The 22732-nt window shown below is 37.8% G+C and overlaps 1 protein-coding gene across 2 annotated transcripts in view; it reads right to left on the reverse strand.

The window, feature by feature from the left end:
- Positions 1-1559: 1559 nt before the first annotated feature.
- TRAPPC12 (trafficking protein particle complex subunit 12) overlaps positions 1560-22732 on the reverse strand; it is a 50322-nt gene continuing 29149 nt past the window's right edge. The window contains exons 7-12 of one of the 2 annotated variants that reach the window (XM_058801357.1): positions 20687-20759; positions 16915-16988; positions 9254-9352; positions 4212-4312; positions 3331-3418; positions 1560-1955 (exon numbers count right to left, since the gene is read on the reverse strand). In XM_058801357.1, the coding sequence (XP_058657340.1) occupies positions 1713-1955; positions 3331-3418; positions 4212-4312; positions 9254-9352; positions 16915-16988; positions 20687-20759 (678 nt within the window). In that variant the 3' untranslated portion in view covers positions 1560-1712. The remainder of the gene's footprint in view (positions 1956-3330; positions 3419-4211; positions 4313-9253; positions 9353-16914; positions 16989-20686; positions 20760-22732) is intronic. The other variant, XM_058801356.1, reaches the window with a different exon arrangement.

Genomic DNA, 22732 nt, shown 5'->3' on the forward strand with positions numbered 1-22732 from the left:
AGTAGTGGTACCTTAGGACAAGTCTACCCAGGTGCTGCACAAGTTTAATTCAGATCCAGCTGTTCAACCTAGAGGCCAAGTCAGAAACAGAAATACCAACTGCTATCAATTTTTTTCAGTTGGTTAGTACACAACTAGCTGTTGTTTCGGGTACAAGTATGGCCTGTCAAACAGGAATACACTGTAAAAATGGAGCAATTTCAGTTTCTGCATAAGCTGTAGGCTTATTTCTTTTCAGGTGACCAGCGACTTTGCAGCATCCTTATGTCTGCATGTCTAGACTGCAGAAGTTTTCAAACAACCTGACTTTTGAGGACAACTGTTTGGCCCCTGTACAGTATCTCCAGATGGACAAGCATAAAAATGAGTTATTGGTTACTTAAAAATACAGGTGGGGGTATTTAAAGGGAGTGAGAATTAATTGATGGATATGGTATTAAAAAATCTAACACACTTATGGAATTGTCCCATGGCAGTGATTTGTGACAAGAAACTAGTCCAATTGCTAATCATTAAATCTCAGAACAATAAAACCCTCCTATGAACAGATGCATATATTGTGTTCATGTATGAGTGGGAGTATCTGCATTGAATCTTTATGATACAGCTGAAGGGAGAAATGTGGGCAGAGATGTGAAATACAGTGGTATCACAGTGGTACTGTGATTCAAAAAATCTGTGTTCTGAGGGATGCCAAAATCAGTATATGCTGATACTGTTCCATCACTAGTAACTGCCTTGTGTCCTGAACCCTATTTGCTTCCACTCTGTGTGGCCTAACCTTTAGATACCTCTGCCTCAGGCTCTGCATCATTTTCCCTGGGAAATACTTCATGCTCAGTGTTTTCGCTTTATAACGGGAGAGGAGAGGAACTGAACTGAAATCCATTGTGTTTCCACTCCACCTGGCACTGCTCCTTTCTCTACCCAGCAGAATGCCAGAGTGGAGCACCTGTGCAGAATCCATGTGTTTTAATTTGAAAGATTTAGCAGTTACACAAACCCAAGGAAGTACAGGGAGACCATTTAGTCTAGTCCCTCATTCTGTGGGAAACAGATTCTGTGCAGGATTGTTGGACTCCCTCACACACTCTTGGACATGTCCCTGTGCTACTGGGACTTGGACTAGATGGCCAGATGGCCTCCAGCAGTTCCTCCCAACCTTAGCCATGCTGTGACTCTGAATGCTGGTTATCAAGCAGCCTCCTCTGACAGCCACAGACACACTAAAGTGTAAGATTCAGGAGTCTGATGGGGACAAAATGAAGAGAGGTGTGTTCAGAATTTCCTTTCCATAACACACATACTGATATTCTGTCAATAACTCCTAGCCGATGAAATAAGCTCATTGGCTACTCATTGACTACTGCAAAATTATCAAGACAAAATAAGGTTAAATTCAGTTTTTCTCATAAAAGAATCTGAGTAGTTGATTATATATATATAATTATATGTATACACACATGTATATTGTAGTGCACTGTAATGAGGAGTAACTGGACAGAAACAGACCTATAGGGATGAAAGGGATGAAGCTGGCTCTAAGTCAGCACGAAGTCTTTGCAATGACAGGCCTATTAGAGGTGACAGATTCTGTAGTAATGCCACTGAATATCATAATTGAATAGATTTTATTTCACATTTACACATTAGTGAGAGTATATACAATTTAAAAAAATCAGCCTTGCTGGAAAAACTTAGTTGGAAATGATCTATCCCAACTTGAGACACTGAGTATTAAAGCTATCACCCTCTTTGACAGCCACAGCCTCTAAAAGTGCCTGCTTCTTCTGCATACTGCGAGAGGACTCCAGTTCATACATGGTGGTCAGGTTGAAGAGGACACTCTCGTGCAGGTAGTGCTGAGGGTCCTGCTGAACCATTCCTTCCAACTGCCGGAGGGAATCCTTCAGTTTCCCCAGGTACAGAAGACAAACAGCAGCATTGTTGTTAGCCTAGGGAAAAACATATTGTAAACAAATTGTGTGTTTATAAATATATATATATGCATTTACAAGTGATGAGAGAGAAGGAAAAGAAGTCTAGCATCTGCAGTTACAACATATTTACTGTATGCTAAGAATTACTATTCTGCATGTGTGTGCAAAACTAAAATACATTATCAATTATACAATGCTTTCCTTTTCTTTTAATTCTCAAATTTACCCTCTGCCAGTAGGACCTGCTGATGTCTAAGAACTGAAACTCTAAAAGACAATTTAAAATGAAATATAAATAGTATAGGACATTAGTCTGAAAGCCAAGAGAAACAAATTTCAGAAACCACATGATCTTCTACATGCATTTTCATAGATTTTTTTTTTTAATTACTTCATTATATTTTCAGAAGTGTTTTTCTCTCTCTCTGGCTTACATGTCCACATAAGCAACAGGAAGATACTTTCTTATCACAAAGGCATCTACAGCTGATTTCACGTAAATCCAGCAGATAGGGCAGTCTAAATATATATGAATGATCAAGTCAGGTTCCATTTTCCTTAACACACAAAATGGGTTTTATGAGTTACTGAAAGATTCCAATAGTACAAAGTGAAAACATGTGATAACATGTTTGGCAGCAGAAACTTTCATATCTTCTAAAGCTGAAGATAAAGGAAGAACATGGCCTTTTAGAAAAAAATATTTTTCTGTCCATTCAGGAAACCTTACTGATCTTGTGTGATTTATAATACACGCTATTTTACAGCCTGCAAAATAATGCAATTCATGTGTTTCTTAAACTCAGTCCCTTCAGTCTGTAGATGGCCTTGGAGCAGATTACTGAGGGTAAGCTGTCTGACTTCTCAGGAACACTTATGTGACCATGCACTGAAAAACTGCCAGGTGTAGGAAACCCAAAGGTAAATATGCAGCTCTTTGATCTCAGCTAGTGACAGGAACCCAAGGCTCCAATATACAACATGTGAAAAACGCCATGTTTAAAATTACAATATCCTTTCAATGTTGTGTGAAATCAAGTTAATTTTATACATGTTGGCAGCTGCCATTTCTTTTCCTGACATGCAAGTCTATGCTAAAAACAGTGAGTGCCAAAAAAAGTGCCTTTGCAAAGATCCTGTAAAAGAAGAGTGTCTTGGAATTTCTACATGCATGCCTAAGTATTCACGCCCTTCATACAGACTGGTTCTTAATTTCCCATCCCATTTTCCACCTTATCCTTATGTATACTGAAAACCTTTTGGCACACATGCCACATCCCATTTTTCTGTAAAGCCCTGAGCATACTCTGGGCACTAATTAAATCCATGCATGAAGTATTACGAGAATAATTTAGGTGTTCATTATATATGTAGCAATTTGAAGATTTACCACAGCATTTGATGAGTCGATCCTTAAAATTTCTGTGAAAAATCGATGAGCTTCTGCAAAATTATTCTGACCGAGGTGGAGAAATGCTCTAGAAAGTAAGTGACATATAAATGAGTTCTACTCATAAACCCAAGGTAATAATACATTTTAAAAAGAATGGACACCATTTTTTATTTTTCCTGTTACAGATGTGAGAGTTTCTGACATTTGTTCTTTACAGTGTGAAGGAGACACTGATTTACAGACAAATGGAATGACAACTTGGATCGCTCAGCTGTATTTTTTGTCTACAAGAGCAACAGTCTTCATTGTGTTTTATTAATTTAAATGCATATACTCTCTTCCCAGAATTATTTCTCTTCATGAAATCAGCCACATAATTTTCAGGACACTTTTGAATAGTATCCTCTAAAGATATTAAGCCAATGTGCTAACCATTGCAAAGTGAGTTCCCCATCACACAGCTCGATTTACTACAGTGTATTCAAGCATCCTTTGAAGCTACCGGGTGGCACTTTCCTGGCAGATCTGATTGTAGGATAACTGCCCAAAATAACTTCTCCTCTCCTAACAGGTATTTATGCAAATGTATATTGAAAAAACACAGTGAAAATATGCAGTGCCTGAAAGAATGAAAAAAAATCAACAAAAGAAAAAGAATCAAAAAAAATCAACAAAATCAAGTTTCAATGCAGGATAATACGACTGTACCAAGTTAGAGATCTCCTGAGTCTGTGCGCCATTCAGTCTCACCTATGACAGATGAAGTCCCATAAAAGAGAGGAAGAGAACAGGATTGTCTCAAGGGTAGTTTAATTGTCACCTTGCATACTTTTAGAACTACATTTTAGGAAATTTTATTTAGCTATTAAATTACCTACCTGTTCATTAAAACCATAATTTGGCTCTGTAGTCCATCCAATTTGTGAGTCACTTTCTCAACATCTTGAAAATATTTTTCTGCAGTTTTTATGTCTCCAATCTAGACAGAAAAATCGTAAGTGAATTACCACAATAAGAAGAAAAGAGCTACATCCTGATTATATCTTATAAGGACACAAAAACATATGCAGCATATCAAAGTCCATTACCAAGCTCTTTATACCAAGATGACCTGGTAACACCTGTTACCAAGCAATGTATTTGAAGAGCCACGTTAAGGTCATGAAACGCACACAAAAAGCATGTCCAATTTGGCCATGGCAGTTTCTCAGCTGGGGCTGTGGAGCACTTGAGGACTGTAGGGCAGGGAGGCCCCATATACTCATCTAGCTCTGTTGTTGTAACTAACTCCACAGCTCAAAACAGTAGCTGAAAATGAGAAAAGGTCAGAGTTACTTCCAATGAAATGGGCGTGATTCCACAGGAAGGAAAGACAGACACCAGTTAGCACAGGACCCACACCTGGTTAACCCACAGCCTCTGGGTCGTAGCCAGGGGCCACAGGACATCTTCAATGCATCACTACACATCAGAAAACAACTTCAGTACAATGGACCATTGAGGATATTGGCAAGATGGACTATTTGCAGATTAAAAAAACACCAAAGAGTGAGTTGAGCAGGATAAAGGAATGAGAGATTTGAAAACTGGTATAAAGAAGTACAAATCTGATAGGGGGTGGAATGGGGGAGGATTTCTAAAAAGGAAGGGGTATTTCACCTAAAGGTGTGTCACATACATTGCTCTTTGAGATGAAAAAAATACTTGAAGAAGGCCACTTATCTGGAAAATAAGTTACCAGCATATTTTTCAGGCTGGAGAGATGGAAGAAGACAAAAATAAATCATCAAAAGGAGTAAAATTAAACTAGCTCAGAAGCATAAAGCCATGGAAACCAGGCAGTCCTCAGGTGGGGAGATTCAAGGGGGCCCTTAAGAGACCACCCAATTTTTAAGAACACTATGAAAAATGTTTGTGACAAATGTGCTAAAGTCTCCTTAATGCTCTCAGATGGTGGATATTACAAACCTGAGTCTTACTAGAAAACTTAATCCAGAATTCTTAAATTACCCTAGCATCAGAAAATACCTCCAATCTTACTGCACTTTTTGCCTCAGCTTTTTGTCTGCCCATAGTGGTAGGGAAAAATGTATGACTCCTCTTTTTTTACAGTCTTTTGCATACTTGAAAGTTTTTTATTCCCTTCTAGAATGAAAATCAATTTTCAGGCAAAGCAGTGTTTACCCTTTTCTCATAGATAATGCTTTCTGGATTCTCTGAACTCTCTCCTGTTACTTCACATCCTCCCTGAGTGCCCACATAAGAGGTCTCCATAATCCAACTGATCTCTCATCAGCAGTGAGAAGCAGGAATCACTTTGTTTCACATGTGAATACAAATTTTGCTTTTATGCCAAGTATCTGGAAGTCCAATTCGTTTACCCTTGTGTAGTCTTCTTACTCTCAGCCTATTTCCTTTCTACAGGAAATAGGCTTGTTGTTGCTTCTCATTTTGTATTTGTATATTACTCCCAGTCTTTGGTAGCATTTTGCCTTTGCTGTTTGAATCACAGCCAATTTAACATTTCAGCTTCTCAACTTGTCAAGATTATTTTGCATTCTGATCCTGTCCTTCATAGTGTCTGTAGCACTCCCAGCTTGGCATCATCTGTACATTCTACAAGCATGCTTCACATTTCATCGTACAAGCACTACCTAACCAAAAAATACAAACACTACAAACTCTAAAGAGATCCTTGTGGAAAAAATCAACTAGCAAGTCCTTCCAGTCATCAGCAAATGACTTTCCAACTGCACTTTTCAGAGACAGCAAACATCCATCCATCTGAAGGCTTCATCTACATTTCTTCCCAATTTCCTTAAGGGAATATCCTAGAGGTAGTATCCACTACTAACACCACTAATACAACAGATACTGCTTCACCTCTAACTACAAGGCTTATTCCATGTCAACATAAGGAAATTATTCTTCTTTACGTTTAGGAGATGATCCAATTGAACACTGCAGTCAAAGATGTTGTGTCAATTGCTGTCCATCTACCAAGCATTTCTGGAATACTCATTAATAGTCTTTTCTAATGAAACAGATGCATTTATCTCAGATATTATGTAACTGGACTCAAAACAAATATTATTCATCTGAAAATGCCACACGTTCACTTGTAATGATAAAGGACTTCTCTCTATAAATCCTACTAAAGATGTAAATCACCAAGAAAATAATTACATTTAACAAGAGGATAATGCTGGCAAAGTGTAAATGAATCTGTCCTCGAGTATTTTTAGCCTGGGAATCCCTTAACCATGAGAACAATCAATTCTAAAGCAAGTTACCAGTTTACTCTCCTGAGAGGCTTGATGAGTCCAAATCTAGTATGCTTTGATACTAATTACACATTATTTGTGATCATGAATAGTTCTGATTTCTTAGCAGCATCTCGTATTTTCTCAGCAAATATGCTGAACTCTTAAATCTCATTTTTCCCACAGAGGGGAAACAGTTTACTTTTTAAAAAATTTTGGTGGGAAAGATAATTTAAAAGAAATAACTAGTTTTAATTAGCCATTAAAGTAATAGAACAAATTTAAGTGGTCTTTATCACTTATTCACTTATTTATAATTTTATCACTTATTAACTCAGAAAGTATGACTTCAGTATTTAATAATAATTAGCACATCAAATAAAAATGAAGATTCTACTGTTAACCTCAAATAGTCATATTCCCTAACAAAGAGCCTCCTATATACTATGTGCTTAACTTTGCTGTTCATCTGGAAACCAAGATTAGTTTTCTTCTAGAATTTTTTTATTGCTTTTGACTCAGTTTTGCAGCAATTTATTGCAGAGGGTAAGGTCAGGCATCTTCAAATTTTTTTTCTTAATGTACTTATTCAAATGCAAATTTTGCATAGGTAAGCCACTGAGAGCTACACAATATAATTCTAGAGACTAAAATATAGTCACTGTTTCTCTAATTCATTCATTGTTTCTGTTTTACAGGTCAGGTGACTGCTGAGAGAATTGCAGTCTTTATGAAAATTTCTTTGTGATAAACTCTGTCTTTTCCTCCATTCTTCATTTCTCTAATTCTCATTTCCCACTTTTTAAGGCAACAGCCAAAGGTTGTATGTCAGATCCAGACCTCCTTATGTTCCACTTACATGTGAAGATAAAGAGGGCATGATGCCTTAGAGTAGTTAGCTCAATTTAATTAAGAACAAATAAATCAAAGTAAAAGAAATAAAGTTTTACATGTTTAAAAAGGTTGCAACTTTTTTCTGCTAAACTCCTGAATTACATTTTATTCCACTTTATTGCTTTGTTTTATGTGTGTGATCTCTACTGTCAAACAGTGTCTGTGACTCATAAGCAACTGGAATCTGGCTGCCTTACACCTCTCTTGGTAAATGTTCAAAGTCAGCAGCAGAGTCTGAGGTTATTTGGGAATTGCTACTGATTTTTGAGAAGTTGTGACATTTGAATATGAGAAAACTGCTTTTCTCTTTTACCTGCAAGACATTTTATTATTTTTTCCAGCGAGTGCCTTGTCAACAGTGCACACTTACCACAGAGTGATCTTACCAAAATGATGATGCCCAGGACTGCAACACATTTATCTTTAATTCAAATGGCTTGGTTTTGATTAACTGGACACTCCCTATTTCTCTTAATATATCAAAATCTCGCATCTGTTGCACTAGTACCCCCCAAAGAGAGCTGAAAATTTTGTGACAGGAAAAGACAACAAGCCAAGCAATAAAACGTTATCTCCTTAAGGTGCTAGAAGAAATGAAAATATTTGCATTTTAACTTCTATCTAGGTCACATGCAAATATCAAGGACGCCTCATAACCCCTTTTGCTATGTCCACATGTGACAGTAAAACCCCTCAGAAGGGGAGGCCTGTGGTCACAGCACTGTGAAGGGCAGTGATTTCAAATCATTCTCTAAGTTAGGAGATGCTTTCCTCATGGGAGTGAAAATTTCTCCAGAGAAAATGGAATGACAAAAGAGACTTTGGGTGTGACATCAGGGTAGACACTCTTGTCAGAAAGAAAGTGCCAGTAACATACTCAGTCATTTTCACAGAAAGACCAGAACTATTAACAACTTGTATTTCCTTTAGTATTTTGCATATTTACCATACCATTCTTTAATGCACATAATTATTATGTTCCCTATTTAGGCAGTAATTAATGCACACAGCCAATATCATAAAATCGCTCCACAGTGATGGAGATCCACTTTAAACTAGAGACTTTTAAAGACAGACATGTGTAACACATTGTGAAGCCATGCTCCTGCTGAGAACTGAAATTCCATAATTGAATTTGAATGACATTCTATGATTTCAGGCAAGCAATGTTAATAATTATCTATTAAGAGTAAATTACTCAATTTCAATATAATTTTTATTACAGGAATGTCACAAATAAGATCATTTGTTAATACCTGAAAATCCAAAATTAGAGTTCTCATTAATAATAAGAGTTAAGTAGATAAAAGAGGAAAAGTTTGAATTATCAGTATCAGAAATATGAAAGAACTGCAAAGAACTCGTGAGATGCTAAAAATTAAAAAGATCAGATAGCTATTCAGATGCATCATTTTATGAAAAATAAAATCTATTTTTATTTGCCATTCAATACAGGTACATGGACTTCTATTATACTTTTCTGTATACTGTTTTTTTCTTTTAAGGTGCCCTCCCCTGTCTTCTCAAGGATATCATTTGGACAAAAGAAGGACACTTGAATTTTTTCTAGATGAAGTTGGCAGTTATACAGTGGGACTGAGAGTTGCCTGCAGTCTGAAGCAGTGAGACATGAGATTTTTAGTGAAATTTTGTCTCACTGATGTCAATGGGAGTTTTACCCTTAGTTTTAGGGAAAACAGAATGTCACTTTTTGAATAAAATACTAGCATAATTTTCTACAAAATGTTCTTTGTAGAACATACCTGAAGGAAAATCCTTCCAATTCCACTCAGCAACTGAGGCTCTTGCTGTGGGTAATATTTGATGACAGAGTGGTAAGCTTCTACAGCCAGCACATAGTCCTAAGGGTGGAAAGCATACAATCACAATCAGGTATTTAACCTCAGAATACTTCAGCCTTTGAATCACCTTCTTTGTAAAGACATATTCCAGCAGAATTTAAGTATTTGCAACTTGTCAGTGGGACAGTTATTTCTATCAATCACTATAGGCACTAGTGACTCACTACATTGGTCTTTTCTCAGTTATACTGGAACTGCATACATAAGGGATATTTTTTTTTCTTTTAAGAGGATCATATTCTTTTTGTAGCTAATAGCCACTAAAACTCTGAACATTTACTCTTTATCTTAGATTATGATTTAGGATGAAAGTCAAGCACCTTCAGTGTGACTGGGGGTATACATACCTGGGAAGTATCTCATGTTCCAAATAAGTGTATAATTTACATGGTTTAACAAACTATATTCCAAAGCTTTGTGAAGTGCCTGTGCACGTGCTCTTGTGAAAAACATCACATGACAGAAACTGCAATTCCTGCACATCTTCAGATGACAAACTAGCACTACCACCAAGGGCAACAGGACATTTTCCCTTCCTCCACCCAAATTGTTGGGTTTTTTACTGTGTTACAAGACATTTTCCCTCCCTTCACCTGAACTGGCTTTCTTACAGCAGGTAATCTAAATAGAAAATGTATTTGCACCAAAACTAAGTGAGGGGAGGACTGGTTCTGATCTCCAGAAAGCTCTGCAAGGTACATCACACATGCACAAAGGCCATGCTGGCAGCAGGCAGCATTGAGATATTCCTGCTCAAGAGGGAATGCCAGCATAGCCTCCAGCTAAGGACCACTGACACATGATTAAACAAATGGCTCCCGTTTCCATGTGACTGGTTCCTGCAGTTCAGCCTTTTCATGGTTGAGCTGCAGTAATTCAAGGACCTCGACAGGACATGATTTTCAAAGCCTGGCCACAAGGCCTGGCAGGCAGAGGTGGCAGACCCTGCCCATGCTCTGTGCTGACACTGGCTGTGGCTGTAGGAATGTCCACTGGCCCGGGGCTGTGCCAGATGGAGAAATGTGAGCAGAGGTGGAGAGCACTCACCTTTGCTTACAAAGGCCAGGCCAAGCAAAGGCTGAGGACTCTCTGTGCTGTAACACTTTAGTGCTTCCCAACAGTCCTGCCCTTCAACTTAGTACAAGAATTGTGGTGGGCATTAGAAAGCAAAGGACAACAGAGAATAACCTTAAAAAACTACACAGACATCTTGGGATACTCTCTGCTCTACCATTAGTCTTAGTCAAATTATAAGTACTCTTTTAACTTGTTCCTAATGTGATCACAGCTACTGGGAAAGGTTTTCTTCATCTCCTGCTTGCTTTGAGGAAGCAATGTTCCCCACATGTAATGAATTTCTTTTCCGGAGGATGCACTTAAAAGGAGTAACCCCAGTATCCAGTTCTGAAGTCCTCAGCACAGGAAACACATGAATGTATTGGAGCAGGTCCAGAGGAGTGCAACAAAATTGGTCAGTGGGTGGAACATTTCTCAGGAAGGAACACTGAGAGAGTTGGGGTTGTTCAGCCTGTAGAAGAAAAGGCTCTGGGGAGACCTCATTATAGCCTTTCAGTACCTGAAATGGGCTTATATATCAGGGCCTGTTGTGATAGGATAAGGGGTAATGGTTTTAAACTAAAAGAGGGTTGATTTAGACTAGATAATAGGAATGAATTTTTTACAATGAGGGCAACGAAACACTAGAAGGGGTTACTCAGAGATACAGAGCATGCTCCATCCCTGGAAACATTTCAGGTCAGATTGGTTGGTGCTCCCAGTAACCCAATCCAGTTCAAGAGGTCCCAGCACATGGCAGGGACAGGTTATTGTAGATGACTTTTAAAGGTCTGTTCTGACCCAAACCATTCTATTTGAAACATTGTTTCATACAAACAAAAAGTCAAGAAAAGTCTTTTGAGTTTGATCTGTATATGAGAGAAATTACACGTCTGTAATAGCAGGAGATGAGATAGTCCAGGAAAGCCCTCTGCAAGACCTTTCTTTTGCAAACAACTTGTATACTGTGGTTAGAATTATTAATTCTGAACAATTAATTATTAACATTTAGAGTTTATTACAATTCTAATGTACTATGACAAGTTCACACTTATTACTGGTAATAAAAAGAGTTCAGAGGAAAACCAACATGCCACATGCACAAGTATATTTATTTTAATGCTGCTGTATTTATCAATCACAACTCAAATGTGATGAAATTATAGCAACCATAATTTTTCATAAATTTATGATTTAGGAAAACTTCAATTTTCATTGTAATGTCTCTCAGTAAAGGACTTACTTGATCATGGAGTACAACTGTGTTAGGCACTCATAAAAAACTTGAAATAGGGACCCTTTGATCTAGCTCTTTAGAGGAATCCCAGTCATGACTGTAGTACCTAGTAATTCTTCCAAGAGTATAATCTACTGAGTCTGAAGGATTGTCTGTGACTGTGATTTTTATCGCTTCAAACATAAAATGTGGTCACTAGAGAAATAATTTTCTTGTATCAAATTCTGTGGTCTAAAGCTGCCCCTTACGCAGTGCTCACTCCTGTGCATACTCTAAGGCTCTGGCACACAACAAAGATGCACAGCACAACCACAAGGGACTGCAATGGCTCTGCAATCACATCCCCAAGTGATGCAGAAACAACTCCCATGAGCCTGAGACCATGCAGCAAGTGGACAGAAAAGTGCTTCTGCCAGCTTAGTTTACAGCTCAGCATGAACTGACTGCAGAAAAGCCTCAGCCACAAGAAGCTGCATGAGTGGGCAGTGTTTGCACCATCACAGCAGCACAGGCTCCCTTGAGTACACAGCAGCCAGCCTTGGTAGGAACAAGGAGCCAAGTCTTAGAGGCCCATGCTGCAGGGGCTTCATGGATTTGGCCTAGACAGGCAAAGAAATGCTCCTTTTCTGCACTCCTCATCCCTATCTCCAACATCATATGCATTACAAGTACAGAAACACTGGCAGCTCCTGAAATGTGAGACTAGAGGTGAACATTAAGAGCCTGTGCACTCTGTTGGTGGTCACTGCCCCCTCTTCCCTTACAACAGCACAGCACAGCAAGTCACATTTGTGCTCACCCACCCCATGCCTTGCAGTATCTGTCATAGGAATAGGACCCATTTCTTCCAGGAGATGACAAGAGACTAAATTATGTATGTCCAAAGGCACAAACAAGGATGGCTTCAGGATGAAACCGTGAAACATCATCATATCTAGACTCATTTCTAAATACAACCTCATTCTGTGCTCACCTGTGGATTCCTCAGTGAGTTTAATATGCATTTATTATTCTCCTCACACTATGATAAAAGCATTAGAAGATTTCTTGAATATCCTACATGTGATACAGAATATCCTACATGTGATACTACTATTCTGTGGTGAGTTATAGAGGCTTCTTCTCTGACAGTTCCTTCTGACAGAGCACATTGTAAAATAGATATTTGGTCTCACTTACTAAAGACTGTTCCCATTCACAGTTTTGCTAACGTGACATAACACAACAAAGATTGTCTCATGGAATGATAAATACACACCTCCACTGAGAAGTGAAGTCTTGACGTATACAAGGTATGGTTGTGAGGAGTAAAACATACTCAGTCTTGCCAGTAAAAACCCCAATGACTACAGTTTGTGATCTTAAGACTTAGAGATGGGACTGACATATTGTCATGGTCCTTAATTAAAAAATATTAAGAACCTTCCAGTTTCCATATCTTTGTAAAAAAATCCCAAAAGAAGGTTTGAAGTTACACTATTTAGGATATGAATGAGAATTGGCCTATTGTTTTATAACTCAATACCTCTTTTATTATGGAAATTTGGGGCTAACATTACATATACTAGTAAATAGTATAATAACAGTTAATTGTATATAATAATATATTATTACATTATTATAAAATATAATAGTATATAATGATAGCAAATAGTATAAAATAGTTCTAGAAAGCCACTGGACCTAGTTGCTGGAGTGCTTTTTGTAATGCACCACAGTATAACTGTACTTCCCTTCATGGCTACTGCATTACAGTTTCTCATATTTCCCTCATTCCAACCTTTAAGTACTTAATTAGAAATAAGCATAAATGACCTTGATGTATAGAATGCTGAGAATAAGTTCAAGAAACCTTAGACTAAAAATCTTAGTTACAAGGAGTTCATAAACACTTTGTTTTGTGGAGAGAGGACAGGGATAACTTATCCTTCCTCTCCATCTAGTGCAGTTGTGGAAGGGTTATGAAAGCAGAGATTCACAGTGCTAAGAATCCAGAGAGCTGTACTGCAGCACTCAGGCAAAAGCCAGTCATCCTCCTTTAAATCATACAGGAACCAAAGTCCTCAGGCATCATTCCCTTGTGTCACTAGCACAAGCTGTTACCTCCTTCTTGGTACCATTTTAATTGTATTCTACTCAGATTAAAATCAATTTTAATGCTTCTGTTTTATGAAGGGCAAGTTCTACAAAAGCTAACACAACACTGAAGAAAACTAAAAAGCACAGAATGTGCCTTTAATTAGAGTGCATTTATAATATATGTGGAAAATACTTAAGTGTTTATTCCTTAGAGAGAGCAAAGTCTGGTAAGATGATGTCAAAAGTGATTTTACCTCAGATGAAAAGAACTTAAAAAGTTTTTAAGACACTTCCATGGTGATTTAGTAAAGTGACAAGCATTTTGCAGATAGACTTTTGAAATGAAACAATGCACATCATCAGCTGTATGTTAAATAAATGTTCCCCTCATGCTGCTATATTCAGCACATGCTTTCATAGTGACATAAGCCCACAGTTCTTGTAAATGGAAGTCTACAGTGGGAGGTTATATGGCCTCCCCTTCTCCTCCTGCTGTATTTCCACATCTATCCTGAAGTTTCCCTTTATTCACAGGAAACAGGAATGCTGTTTCATATCAGTTGATAAAACTGGGATCCACCATTTCTTTGTTATTTGGTTAAGTCAAGTCCAACAATGGTGCACAGAAAGAAGGCAGAACCCAGTTAAGAAAGGTTATACAAAGAAGGGGAGATGAACAGGAAAGAAAGACTGCCTTGAACTACTACCAAACTGTCACTGGTCACACGGATAAAGGCACACAGCAGGCAGAGCTCAGTACCTAGGAAAGATATTCCCAGGGTGTAGGAGACATGACTCATTTCCTGTGTCTGGGTGAACCACTTGGCCTTCACTCTCTACCCCAAAATAAGATAACCCTCTATCTCAAAATTTAAGGAGATGTTTAACTATGAAAAAAATGAGACATATTTAAAAAGGAAAAAATCATTATACTACATAAACAGAATTCTTTGATTCATGTAAGTATTGCACAAAAGATATGACATGAAATAAACCTAATTAAGAATTGAGGCTAACGAATTTAGATTTAAATAGTTATAGGGCAAACATCTAATCAAGGTGGATTTTTTTTTAAATTTTCAAGTGTCAATCCTGACAAGATTGTTCCCTGTTAAATACTACTGTAGTTTTTTTGGCAAAAGAAAGATGTCAGTAAAAGTAAGATGACACGTTTGGGGTTTTTTTTTTTCATACCTAAGTCACACCGTTTTACTTTAACAAATTATTATTATAATCATAATCATCAACTACTTGCCCAAGGTATTCCATCACCTAACAGTACCCGGGGATCAAGCACAGTGCTGCAATGTTGTAAATGGTCACTAGATGGCAATAGATGGCGCTGACTTGGAGAATGAAATCGTTTTTTCTTAAATGACACACACTTGAAACACTCGAATAAAAACAAATGCAGTTTTTAAAGTATATGATACAACAGCAAAAAAGGGTGGAACCGTGTTAAATGAATATAACTGATAATGGGAGAACTTACAAAAGTGTGTTTAAAACTAATCTGAATAGATTCATGCTGAATACTCTGGAAGGTGGAGAATATGACTGCTGCATGTTAGAAGGGTCTGGGGATATTCCTGAAAACTGAAAGACTCACAGGTACACTATAGCCAATTCACTGAAATGCAAATTTCATATGGAAGTAATTATGCATTAACATGCAATTGTGGGTAATTTGGAAGTTTTTGTGAACCATAAATTTTTAATTCAACAGCTGTGAGATAGGCCCTAAATACAACTGGTCTTAAGAAGTATCTGAGCTGCCATATTTTTGAAATATAATTTCGAAAAGGATGATAATTGGTATTCACAAATGTATTTGCTACTCAAAGAAAATAGCACTAACAAGATCAAACCAGAGAAAGCTGAGAACTGTGTATGCATGTAGATTTGTGTACACATGAAAAACACTTGAGTTAAAAAAGAATTCACAGCAAAAAGTAAAGTGAAGTTTTTGAAAGTATATATACCAGTATTTTTTATTTATATATTCTACTTTGTTTGGGATAGCAGCTCATGTTTTTCTTCACTTGTTTACTGAAAAGGAGAATGATTTAAAAAATGAGCCTATGTCATGTACCTACTTCAAAAGACAAATTGTTTTAATGAACAATTATTTCTATGCAAGATATAAATGCTCTTATTATAACATAATCATGAAAATAAATGTGTGTTTCCCCTAATTCCCACAACAAGAATATTCCATTTCAAGTAAAGCTGTATAGATGGCTCTTATATTAAAAAAAAAACCAAAACAACAAGCCATACTTTTTTGAGGTATTGTAATATTAAGAATGGAGCCTTGTTTGGGAAGTAGCTCAGTAAACATCAGATGATCAGGTCTGGCATGACCTTGGGTAATTGAAGAGCGGGGAGCCAGGAGTGCAAATCTTGGCCTGTGAGGATTCCACTGCTGACATCCCTGCTCCAAGGCTGTTGCTGCTAATTGATCTGTAGAGCACAGTCAGGCTCAGAGTAACAGTCTGCTGCAAGAATGGTGACACCCCTGTTTTCCTGACCACAACAGAATCGGCAGAAGTCTTTTTATTTCCGCTTCCAGAACACAAGGAGCTGAGTGTTGCACCAAGCGGAATACAATTGGTTAAAAAATGTAAGGAGGAATCAAGGCAGAAAACCCCAGCAGTGACAGCTAGTCACTTTTGCTTTTATTGCTTTCTCTTCCAGCCCTACCCACTAGTGAGGATTTAAAGTTGAAAGAAGACATATTAAAACTGAGATCAGTTGACAAGGGAGGATGTATTTAGATGTTTTGGATCTCTATCAGCTACAAAAGCTACAGTGTTATTAAACCTCACAAACAGAGCAACATTCCTAGTGCACAGTTTGAAAAAGGCAGAGCACATAATTGCTTTTAATTAGAGCATTTAGTTAAGTGTTTGAAAAATTCAATTTAAAAATGCAAATTCTGTATTGTTATTGCATGTTCTCTAGGATGATTTGGGGAGAAATAAGTACAGATATGTTCCCAAAGAACATTACTGCAAATAGCTATCTATTAAATAAGACATTATTAAGCCTAATTAATTCTTCACTAAGCAAAACCTTAATGTACTGTCAGGTAGTCTTCCCTTATCTCTGCACCAGTAATTCACTGGCATTTTCTCTGACATTCTATTCCGGAATATACGGTACCTCTGCAGTTCTGCCACCCACGTACCTTCATCATTAGCAGACAGTTTGCCATGGAGTACATCACCCGGCCCAGACGTGACCTCCACAGCTGAACAGAGGCTGCAAAATAAGAGCAGCTTGTGAATTTGCACAAATAAATTAGAGGTTCTTTCTTGCCATCAATTATTGGTCCTATGAATTACGATTTTGAAAGGTCCCCCTAGTTAACACCACTGGGGTTTAGCCTAGAATTTTTAATCCTCAGCCCTGCTGCAGCATCAGAGAATTCTGCATCTCTCCAAGGGAATTGCTCAAGCAGCTCTGGGTACCACAGACAAGGCAACAATGCAGAGCAATAGACAGTCACTCAGCTCACAGCTCAGGCCAAATATTAAACACCAAAATAAGCCACACATTTTCCAACATCAGAACAAAAGGTGCATAAAAGGATTCAAGAGATAATGAGCAACAGTTTAAAAACATGTAATTGACAGCATTAAATGTGATAAATTAAAAAATCAAACATAGCTAGAATGTCATCTAAGAGCCAAAACATGCAGAGTGAGAAATGTCTGAGTCTGGGACTATTTGTGCTTGCCTCTGGCTGAGAGATATGCTGAAAAAAATCTGCCAAGCTTGTCTGCTTTCCCTATTCTCCTGGAGCTTGCAGGCATTAAAAGCTGCAGCAGATTTCTTCCTTTTGCTTTGCAGACAGACTCCTGATGTTGTAAGAGAACAGTGCACACAGACCGTTATTTTCTCTCATGTTACAGAACCATAGATCAATGCTAGAAATATTTCTCTAATCCTCAAAAATAAACATTAGGACTATTCATTTAGTCCATTTGAAAAATACACGTATCTCAGTCAATCAGCTGTCAAGGTCACTGTAATGATTTGAAAGAGAGTGGGGGGAAGGGAGAAGAGGCTATTTCAATAAAATTGTGATAGCTGAGACCACTCATTTGTATCATTAATGTAGTCACTGATGAAAGCATGGCAGATTACACAGATAATTCTTTCAGCACACAAAGAAATCATTACAAATAAGAAGAGCTTGGTGAAATGCCTATCACCTTTCCTAAAAAGGAAAAATCCTTCCATCCTCTTCAACAATAAAAAAAATCCAACCCATGAATATTTGCAAATTATCTTTGTCAAAAAGAGGGTTATAATGTAGGGTCCAAGACTGAACCCAGTATTTCATCCACTGTACCTTACAATCATTTATTTCTCCTAGCTTTTGTTTTAGAAATTCCCCTGGGACCACACATCCCGAGTGCTACTAATGGAGACGATACTGCAAACCATGAATAAATACTTCATGACACATTTCCATGACACATTTCCTTTTTTTCTTTCCTTAGGACAATCTGTAAAATCCTAACATAATTAAATAACTGCCCTTCATTATTTCACTTAAGTAAATATCTCTTTTTTTGCATGTTCTCATAGTTTGGTCACCACATTCAGTTTTGTAGGACTTAGGTGACAACAAACTAGATGTTGATTCCTACACTGTAAGACATCCAGATTTCATATTAACAATTAGATAGCACCAGCTACAGTTCTCAAAAAAGGACTGCAAAGTAGGCAAACCAGATGTCTTCAGCCTGTGCTATAAACTGAACAGGAACCTGATCTGGAAATTCTGTAGCTCTGTGTGATGAGGCTTCTAAGCACTGAGAAAAGGGGTTAAAAAAAACCTGCAAAGCAGTAAACAAAACCAAAACCCAACAGCAGATCACTGTGTTTTACTGAGATGCCTGAAACACTCTCTGCAGGTCCATGCGGCCATGCTTCTACTCTAAGCATTTGCTTTTCCTTTTTTTCATCAAGGGCTCTGTACTCCACACTGCCATTCATTTCAATAGGCACTGTGAAGTTACAAAATTGGCATCTTACAGAATGTGTTACCAGGCAAGTGGTGCAATGCTAAATCTCTCTGCCTGCTGAAAATCTGGCAAATGAGGTGCTCTGTTCGAGGCTAGAGATGCACATCTTAAGTTGATTGGTATTGCACCTTCTTACATCAGCAGCATGGAAATTACATGCTAAGCATAATCCCCATAATGAATTAGGGCTGTCTCCACATAAAGTTAATAAGGTTTGCTTCAGCAAGTCTCAAATGAAAAAAAGCAAACCCATTATCAGCCTCCTGGAGCTCCAAATGCAGAGATGAAGCAGAGAGGGAGCAGCCCTGGCTGACCTCCACAGACAACAGCAGTCAACAGCCTCTGCAAATGTCCCCTGGGCTTTTTGGCAGTCTTAAACCTAGAGGCAGCTGCACAGTAGACAAGTAAAGATCGCTCCAAATTTTCTGTAGCCATGTCCCTTGATAACTACTAGCTGCTGCTTTTCTAACTGTGTCTCCTCCTGAGCCCATCTGAGCTCTGAAGCAGAGAGGAAAAGCAAGGAGCCATGAGTGAAGCATACTGCAGGACACAGGATTATGATTCAGCTTGTAAAAAGTCCTTGTACCTTAAAGGGGGATAAACACTTTGCTTTTAAAGTTGTAAAAAACAAAAGATGTGGAGATAAGGATGAAAATTCTGGCAGAAAATGTTAACAGGGAGAAGTAAGCAGAAGAACAGAGGCAAAAAGAATACAAGAGAAAAGAACAGGAACTCATGAAGTGCTGCGTCTAACTTCAATGTAAGATTATTTCCATTTTTCCTAAACCTTATCAGAAGAGTTGTAAATGTATTCTTTTGACTATATGTGCAAATATCTTTATGATATATGCTGCTCACATGTGTTCATGTTTTTAGGATGCATTCACAAGGTGAATCAAGTCAGGTACGGTGACATATTAAAGCAACTTTCACATCCAATCAAATTGAAGAGCAGGTAGAAAAAAAGTTCAAACAGGTCTGCACCCTTCCATACAGACAGTTTAAGGAATTATTTATAACTTTTTTTCTGCTATTAACACTATCCAGCCTCTTCTATCTCAGAGCTAGACCTATGCTTTCCATGGGCTCTGTGTGAATGGTCTCTTAGAAAGAACTTGGTAGCGTTTCTTAGACTGTTAGCTAAAGGTGAAAGTTTTTCGTTTTCTTGGTGTGCGCATTTTGAACTTGCTAGGCATCACAAGGGGTCCATACAATCCATAGCAATGCCTAAAATGTTTCCTCTTGTGTAATTTTCAAGTATACTCAAGTGACTTCATAAGTATAAAATCTGTAAAAAAAAAAGTTTGTCCTGGACACCCTTCTTTGTGCAGTAATTTGCCCTAAACTATTGAAGCAACATCACTAAGAACAGGAGAAAACATAATTGTATATACAATCATGAAAATGATGACATAGCTCTATATAATCTAAATATTATTCTAAAGAGTGCCTTAGATATTTCAGGAGTCCAAGTACCATGCAGCTACAGTGAGACTCAGCCATCTGTGCAGCAGCACCCTAAGCCACAGTAGCCACTGTATGGTGGTAGCTCAGTCTGAAAAAAACTGAGTGGATGGCAGGCATGAGGTTTGAGAGGAGTCAGTCAGCCAAGGCTTAAGATGAAACACCTATCTAGCTGTAACAGCAACACACTTATATATTCATCACTAAGGGATAACAGCCATGTTGTTTCTCCTAAGCAAGAAAAAGAATTGATTGATTGCACAAGTTTGATCAAGGGCAAAACTGTGAAATTAATTCCAGCAAAAAGTAGTACAAAGTGTATCATTTCAGGGGCTGAGTAGGCTATAAGATTAGAAAACTACAGTTTTAACCAGTCTGGGGCAGTCTTGTGAAAACTTCTGGCACACTTAGGCAAGCAATAAAAACACACTGTCCGTGAAAAAAATGTTCAATACCTACCTTGTCTGTTCTCCTGTGTAATGTTAGTCATACTTCCATCTTCAGCTAAGCCTTGTTCCAAATTTTCTAGTATCTGTAGTAATTTTTTAAAGTAGCAACATGAGTTTAAACAGCACTATATATTTAATGCAAATTATCTACAATGGACAGTCTTTGTGTAAACCAATTCATGCAGGAATGCTTCACCTAGGTACAGTTCAAAATTACTGGTTATTACCATAGCTAGATCAATTGCACAAAGTAAGAAAGTCATCATACTGTAGAAGAATGTTAGAGTTCAAATACTTACAGAATATTAAATGTTAACACACTCTGGGGTCATACACATTTTCTTAAGTAAAACAGGAAATATGCTCCATGAGAGAATGAACATTAAATGAAATGACCACTGTGAAAGTCAACTGATTTTTTTCAGAGAAGGCCACAGCCTCCTGACTTCTCCCTAAGTATGGGCTTTAGTTTCTTGATTTTGTCTTTAATGAAATATTCCTCTTAGGTCTTACTACAATTTCCTTCTCAAACTTTAGGGATTATTGTTTTTTTAAAATTTATCGTAGATTTTAATTCATGTAAATTGTTGAGTGAATGAAACATTTGTTGTTTTATTGGAAGAACGGAAATGCATACCTAATGAAGCTTGTGTCTGAAGCACTTTTAAAGTATGCATGCAAGACTCTATTTGAAACACAAGTCAACTTTCCTTTTTCTACTTCCATTACAATTCTCCAAATTCATTTTCCAATTCCCACAGATGACCCCATTTTTCTTGTTACAGATGTATAACTTTGGTTGTAGAGTAACGCTTGAGATTTCCTTCAAAAACCCACCACTTGCTGTTTCATCAGCCACTGTGGTTACCCAATGAAGGAAACAGAAGGCACTGCCTCTTCTGGGGACTGAGCACACTTCCAAATAAAGAGCTTCCAGCTTCTGGCAGTATAAGAAGCAACTGTCTTTTCCTAAACCAACAAAGTACACTTCAAATCAACAGAGGAAGTCCTCAAAAAAGAAGACTGGTAGAATTAATCTGGCCTTGGAAAGAGTGTTGGCGTTTTCTATAGCAAATCAAGATAATCTGTACCCCCAGAAAGTCATCTCATGTCACCAACTTTAGAAATATTAAGCTGGAAGAAATTGCCCTATGAGATACCAAGCCCATTTCACAGACTAGAGTGAAGTTTTGAAGTTCATAAACTCAGCTACAAAGAACTTAAGAGCAAGGAGAGACACACAATGAATGTAGAACATTTACCACCTGTCAGCTGAGGCAGGCTAATTCTCCTGGTAAGAATGGTTAGGCCATGACAAATCCAAGGTAATATGGTTTACTGTAAGCTTTGGTCAGAGGGCTAGACTGAGCTGCCTTACCTCAGATTTTGAGAGGCTTTGAGCATACACCAGTAGGTACTGCAGCTTAGCTGACAGGTGGCAATTTATGAGCTGGCAGTGGCATGCCTACAAGACTGACTCTCAGCCCCACTTTCAAAAGCAGTGCAGCCACCTAGAAATCACTCAGAAATCAAAGTGCCACCTTCCAGTGTTAGATGCTAGTGTGTAATAAGAACCTTGTCAGAAAAAATCCCACATTCTTCTGTCCCACAAATCCAAACCACTTTATAATATACTTTCTGTGGTCTAAAAACCCTGATCTTTCTCTTCCCCTCCAAAATATCTGGTGATTTCCTCTCAGGTTCGGTAAGGCCCGACATTCCTACTCTTTAAATGGTATAAATACAATGAGGGGCCTTCATCAAGGCAACATGTGGTCATGTTTAAAAAGACAATGGACTTCTCTGAAAACATTCTCACTAACATAATCAAAAAAAGGAAGAATTAGTTATTAGCATACAATTAGAGTATTACATTAACCATTCTGCGACATTACTTGGGGATATCTAGCTGTGACCTCAAGCTCAACATCATTAAAACAGAGTTTGGTGATAATTTGAGGCTAATTGTTTTATTCCCTAGGTTTATCTCTCTTCTGCCCCTAAGTACAAAATCATCACCTGCAATTTTCCAGTATTTGGGTATTTCCCCATTTTC

This window comes from Ammospiza caudacuta, chromosome 3 (assembly GCF_027887145.1).
Source record: "Ammospiza caudacuta isolate bAmmCau1 chromosome 3, bAmmCau1.pri, whole genome shotgun sequence".
Lineage (NCBI taxonomy): Eukaryota > Metazoa > Chordata > Aves > Passeriformes > Passerellidae > Ammospiza > Ammospiza caudacuta.